Source organism: Lepeophtheirus salmonis, chromosome 5, assembly GCF_016086655.4.
Source record: "Lepeophtheirus salmonis chromosome 5, UVic_Lsal_1.4, whole genome shotgun sequence".
Taxonomy (NCBI): Eukaryota; Metazoa; Arthropoda; class Copepoda; order Siphonostomatoida; family Caligidae; genus Lepeophtheirus; species Lepeophtheirus salmonis.
The window spans coordinates 6,659,818-6,666,263 of record NC_052135.2 but is presented as its reverse complement, the minus strand read 5'-3'; the positions used below and the strand labels follow the sequence as shown (position 1 = coordinate 6,666,263).

Here is a 6,446-nt window from a genome sequence, read left to right as displayed (position 1 = left end):
AAGAAAATTATGGAGTTACGTCATTGATGGTTCAATAAGTATATTATAATACAAGTCTACTTCAATTACCGGTTCAAATACCAATAAAACCGAACCTAGTTACAACTTAAACACAATATATATACAAATGTATTTTCAGACAACCCTCAATGAAGTTTTGAGGACTACCCGTTTTTTTAAAGGATATGATGCATTTTCTGATAGCAACCTACACAGACGACAAAATATTATGTACAAGTATTAATAATATGTGACATCAATTCAGACACTGAGAACGGAAATAAAATGATACAACAGCATTTATTCAAAAATATGTTTTCTTTTCCTACGAATTAATCATCATAAAATTTATGACTCAGAGAAAATTTTCTTACAATGTTTCAAAGCTGCTCTTAAACACATACATTAAAATATACACACATGTAATAATGCCTTGATTATCCTTAGTAATTTTTTTTTACAATGACTCATTCATATGTATAAATTTGGGAAATATATGTATGGTCTCAAGAAGTCGGATCAGAGTAGTGAATACTTCAGACTACCAATGGAGTCCAAAAGAGAGTGGGAGAAAATAGTTTTGCTAGGGACTTAATCGTGTTTTTATCATTTGGTTTTATGTTAATTCATTTTAAGAAAGAAAATATTATGTACCCCATGTGTCATATTTAAGTTTACACTTGCAGAAATGCTCACAGCTGATGTTTTCATAGGAATTTTACAAAAGTGAGACTGCCTTACATTCTAATTATCATTTTTAATTGTTTTTGTTTAAAAATATTGGCTGTATCTTCAAAGACGGCAAAATGGAAGCCAAACACATCTACTGCTGGAAATGCTCGTGTGCGCGTGGGTCAAAAACTTCCTTGGTAGAAATTCAGTGTAGACGATTCCCGGTATGGAAGTATAGGTGAATGTGAATGAAGTTACGCTCCCGAGGATCATTAAAGATGATTCGGGAGCAAATTCAAGAGCAAATATCATTACGACGGCCACAAAAGGAGAGGAAGTTGTCTAGAGGCCAACTTCTTTTGAATGTGTACAAGAACATGGGGCCTCCCAGTTCCCCCGATCTTAATCCTTTGGATTATTCCATCTAGGTCAAGGTCAAGGGAGCTGCCTGCAACAGGCCTCATGGGGATGTGATATCTTTGTAGTCCGCTATTCATTATGCATGGGCCGACTTGCCAGAAGAAAAGATCTGTAAGGTTTGTGCAACATTCAAAAAGAGGATGGAGACCGTCATTGAGGCTTAGGGAGGCCATATTGAATAAAAAATGACAATTTCAGTGAGTGGAAATAAACTTAATTTTGTTCAGATAAAGTTTGAAAAAGAATCGTTAGTGTAAAATTAAATATGACGCATGAGATATATGATAAAACAAATAAAATTTTGAATTCAGAGACACTTTTTTGATTATTTAAAAAAAACAAAAAACAAATGGAATTAAATGAATGGGGGAAAATTAGTGTATATATTTTTTTATAATATATATCAGCTTTTTTGTAGAGTTGTTTCTGTATTTTTTATTTAAAATATTATGTACTTTCAGAGATATGGCAATAGCGTAAATTTGTCCATGTTCATTCGTCGTCATATGGTGGGCAAATGATCAAATTTTTGCGAGTTAAGTGAGGAGCTAACATGGTGATGATGTTGATGGACATGGGAATTGTTGATACTGTTATTATTATTGTTGTGAGGAAAACGAACATCTGGACTTCCATTTTGTGAGCCTGCATTGCTTGCGGAGGTGTTGAGGATTGGAAAGGTTAGACCATGGAGGTTAGTGTTCTAAAAGATAAAAAAATGTACATATATGATACAAGTTAGAATTTTGTACAAGTTGCAATTCAAAATGGGCTGAATAATTTAGAGTAGTTGTTTAAATAAGTGCTTTTAATGGTTTAATCTTTAACTTTTGTTGATGAAAATGGCAAATACAGCCTTTTAATAATATCTATTGTTGGACGGGTCTAAAAATACGAAAAAAACCTGCAGTCCTAAGAGTCTGGTCTTAATAAAATTTGTATGTCCAAGGACCGATCCTCATCGGTCTTCAATGGTAACTACAATAGCTCAAATGAAGTTGTTACTAACTTCTAGTTATCTTTCATTATTTTCTTTGTTTTTCTATTTTTCAATCTTAGCTACGAGTTAAGGAAATAAAAAAATAACTAGGATTGTAGGCCTAAAGGACCGACTACTTAGTCCTTAGCACTGTTGAATGACAAAAAAGATTGAAAATAATTTATTCTTAAATATATTCATTTCAGAATATTCCCTTGCTATGCAAGTGTCCTTTTTTTTGGGAATAAAAATATAGTTACTGGTCAGATTGGCCACTTTATCTTATGGCACATTCAAGTGCTCACAGTTCTATCACTCGTAAATGATGTCCGTAAAAGATGGCCTGGAGGGACTGTAGCTCCGCTAATAAATGTTTTTATCGTCAACACTATATAAAAATATTTTATTCACGAAAAAAAAATTAAATGTGAAAAGCTTTGCAATTTTTTTTTCAACATAAAAAAGGTCATTCGGTTAAATTTCAAAAGTCTTTCAAAAAAATTTAGCTCTAAAAATTTGCACAAAAAGATTTTTGTCTCTTCTAAAAAAAGCCCACCGCACAATAAAATCCTGTGGACGTCCCTGATAAGTAAGTTTGATAGATCAAAATCAAAGGATTATAAGCTTTAAGGTATTGTTCTAAATTAAAATGGTTAATTATATGACTAAATTTTGACGTCATTAGACTTGGAAACAGTAAAGTTAAGACAAAAAAAATGATATACAATTCTTTAAAGGAACACTTAACAACATTTTTGATGAAGATAGTGAAAAATGGGATATTTTTTATATTTTTCATATATTAAATAAATAATTTGTAACTTATTTAGTGAAATTTACGAATTGATAAGCATCATGTGGCACATTATATAACTGCAGGGTCCATAATTCCATGTTAGCAATTTTAATTTGATCAAAATGAAATCATGATATCAATTAATAGTTGGTAATTTAAATCAAAGATGTTGTAACTAAATAAGATGCAATAAAGCGAATAAATCGTAACTTGTACACAATATAATATATATTTAAATATTTCAAAGATAAAAACAATGGATTGTTTACTTTTGTCCGTTCTCTATTCCAGCGGCTTTGCTCAGTTTCTTCTAATCCCCTGAAAAAGCTATGATAGAGGAGATTTTCACAAGAGTATCGTTTGTCTGGATCCTTATCTAGACATTTCTGAAAAAAACACACAAAAACTGTAAACAACAGGGTCATTAAAATTTAAAAAGCAGATAAATATTTTATTACATTCATTATTGTATATAGATTAACACTTCTTATATTATATACTAACGGTACTGGCATTGTTTACAGTTACATACACTTTGCTTTATTAATATTGAATATAACTCTTCAAGAAATTCTTAGTTTTACCCTAAGTTTTCACGAGAAGGAAGTAACTCAATCCTCAGAAATGAAATCATAATGAAAACTGCTTAAAAAATATTAAAAAAAACCCTGGGTTGGGATTTTAAATCTGGAAAATTTAAGGATAATGTATATTACAATTGATTTACCCAACAATATTTAGCAATTCACAAATCTTTTGCTCTTACATGACGGAGTCCATAGTGAAGCACATCACTCAAACCAACCACAGCTTCCAACCTGGCACTGAACGTAGCACAGTGTACTGTTAAATGCCAAAAGTGTTATGTGCACATGTATTGGACCCTCCATCCAATACATCCCACACATAGTAATCCAAGGGGTTCCGAACTGGTGAGTTAGCAGACCGGATGTCCAATCATTTTAGCTGTGTATTTAATTAGTTTATCGTCAGTTATTAGCCCAAAACGACCATAAGTCTTCCTTGCAAGGGTTCCTGACCTATTTGACTCCTTTAATGCCTCGACAACATCGTAAACAGTGGATTTGAGCAGCTGCATAAATTTAATAATCTTATTGGGCGTGCGCTCGACATATAGGGGCACAATGATGGCCGCACGGCGTTCGTATTCGGAGGACATAACAAGATTTTCTATTTTTTTATATAGTTTTGTCAGCTGAATCTGATGAGGACACATATAAAAATAAATTTCAGAGTTGCCAAGATATTGAGGTCTAAACTTGTACTGGATTTTAATTCTCACCCTGTTAATGCACTCCATTTTTTAATTTTTTTTAATTTAACGTGCTGAGCTTTAGCAGCGCACGATCGTTGCTAAACCTTGATCTATATTAATGATCATTCTTTTTTATAATATATATTGCTCTCTTTTTCTTTTTTAATATGACGTCTTGAGCTATAGCTACACACTTTTTGTTAAAAATGAGTTCTCTCCAGACAATCAAACAGACAAACTTTGTTTTACAAATATATAATTATGTTAAAATATATGTCAGCTATGAGCATGGATACACGTGTTAATGACCTAACATAGTTCGTACATGAAACAGAGCTCACAACTCATGCAAATTGTTAGGAAATACTATACGAATATGCAATGAATGTACAATATCATTTTTATTCCCACTTCCCAGAAACAAATTTAATTAACAAGAAATTATCTCCAAGGATGATATATACATAATTTTATAAATAATGTGTACTTATATAGGTTTCAAGTCTAAGTCACTCACATAACAGCTAGCTATAGAGATTTTGAACTCTACTTATACATATATATTATTTTGTTAACACAAAGTAGTGTTGTATCGACTCGTGATGAACATATGAGATTTTCAATTTCGAAAAGTCCCTATTAGATTTCATATTTTTATTGAGTAGGCTTGATTTTATCACTAAACCTCAATATATGTTTTCTAGTTTTAGGACACTGACACTTAGTGATTTTTCAATCAATCACAATTTAACCATATAACCCCCAAATTAGATTTTACTCAAGTAACACATATAAAGAAAACGAGGTTTTATTTTGGGATCAAGTACCCCTATCAGGGGCTATGAATGCCCCTGATGGTAGCTATTATGTAATGTTTTTTAATAACTATCACTCAATATGGCTCCAAAATGGCACTCGTCATAGATACAGGAAGAATATTAGGGGAATCATGCGATTTCTCCAAAAGCCAATAAATATTTTTTTTAAAAAAATTGTTGAGCAATTATTTGACACGAAAAGAAACAAAATTTTGAATACAGTAAAGTCTAAATTTCAAATATTAAATAAATATTTTACAATAAATTTACCTTTTCAACAAATTTGTCAACAAACTACAACTCCGAAGGGTTGTAGAGGGTTTAAGCCACCTTCCCCCGTATTCAAGGGCCAGTTGACTAAATCAATTCATTTTTGACCTCCTCTCTAATTTTTAGGAGTTCTAAAAAGAGTAATTTCTATTCAAAACTATTATAAGAAATAGTTATGTATGCTCTATTACTCGTACAATGGTAAAGCTAGATCCGCAAGAGTTCGCCCTGGCTTGCAAAAGCTTCAGTCGCCGTGTGACTGAGGTTATCAAGAGAGGTGGATCTTATTATAAATAATTGAATGCCATTCAATGTAGCTTTCACATAATAAAAAAATAATATTGTTCTATACCAGCTAGTTCGTTCGTTATTAGCCTTTACAGATAAGTGGGAAGCGTTGATACTTCATTTTGTATCTTTTTTATTTTTTCCTTTTCTAATTTATCGACACTGTTTGACTCGATTAAAATAGACTCAAGACTAATTCAAAGTTCTTATAGAAGAAAAAAAGTATTAAAGTCCAATCATTCCTCAAGCATGATTATGATGAGCTCATCGTAAATTTGAAAAAGAACAAGACGTTTCTTGGAATCACAAACTCTCTCAGCTCCTTCTAAAAAAAAAAGAAAAAATAAGAAGATTGAGCAATCAATAAATCAAAAATTTAAAATTTAATCAATCTAAATTTGTTTGGATTCACGTCAGACAGAGACTACATGATGAATTTTGACCCCTTGACAAATATGTATATACAATATATGTATATTAATACGAGTACATACCATGGGAAGTTAAAAATTGTATATCCCCGTATATGTACATAAAAAACAATCCATTCCAGCCATGATTATTAATTCAGATGATTACATCCATTTCAAAAACTATCTCTCTCTCACTCTCTCTCTCCTGTGATGTTTCCTGCAAATCGGTTCAACATCAAATATAATTAAAGTAATTGCGTAATTGTAATTAACAAAAAAAATGTAACATGAGACAAAACATGAGCATGTTATTATTCTCATAATTTTTTCAAAAAAAGGATGATGTATGGATTAAATAGATCAAAAAATCCACAAATAAAATAGGCAATACTTCATTTTAAAATATAATATGTACACGAAAGATTAAAGTGAACTTCATCAGCCTTGTTTTTTGCTTCATAGTATTATCTATATTAATGAAGCAAAGTGTGTCCATATTTATGAATATATGACA

General features: G+C 31.3%; 1 protein-coding gene across 2 annotated transcripts in view; it reads right to left on the bottom strand.

Moving 5' to 3' along the window:
- Window positions 1-281: 281 nt before the first annotated feature.
- Window positions 282-6,446, bottom strand: part of LOC121118746 (cyclin-dependent kinase-like 4) — a 142,257-nt gene continuing 136,092 nt past the window's right edge. For both annotated transcript variants that reach the window (XM_071888143.1, XM_040713332.2), the window contains exons 7-8: window positions 3,137-3,253; window positions 282-1,795 (exon numbers count right to left, since the gene is read on the bottom strand). In XM_071888143.1, the coding sequence (XP_071744244.1) occupies window positions 1,595-1,795; window positions 3,137-3,253 (318 nt within the window). In that variant the 3' untranslated portion in view covers window positions 282-1,594. The remainder of the gene's footprint in view (window positions 1,796-3,136; window positions 3,254-6,446) is intronic.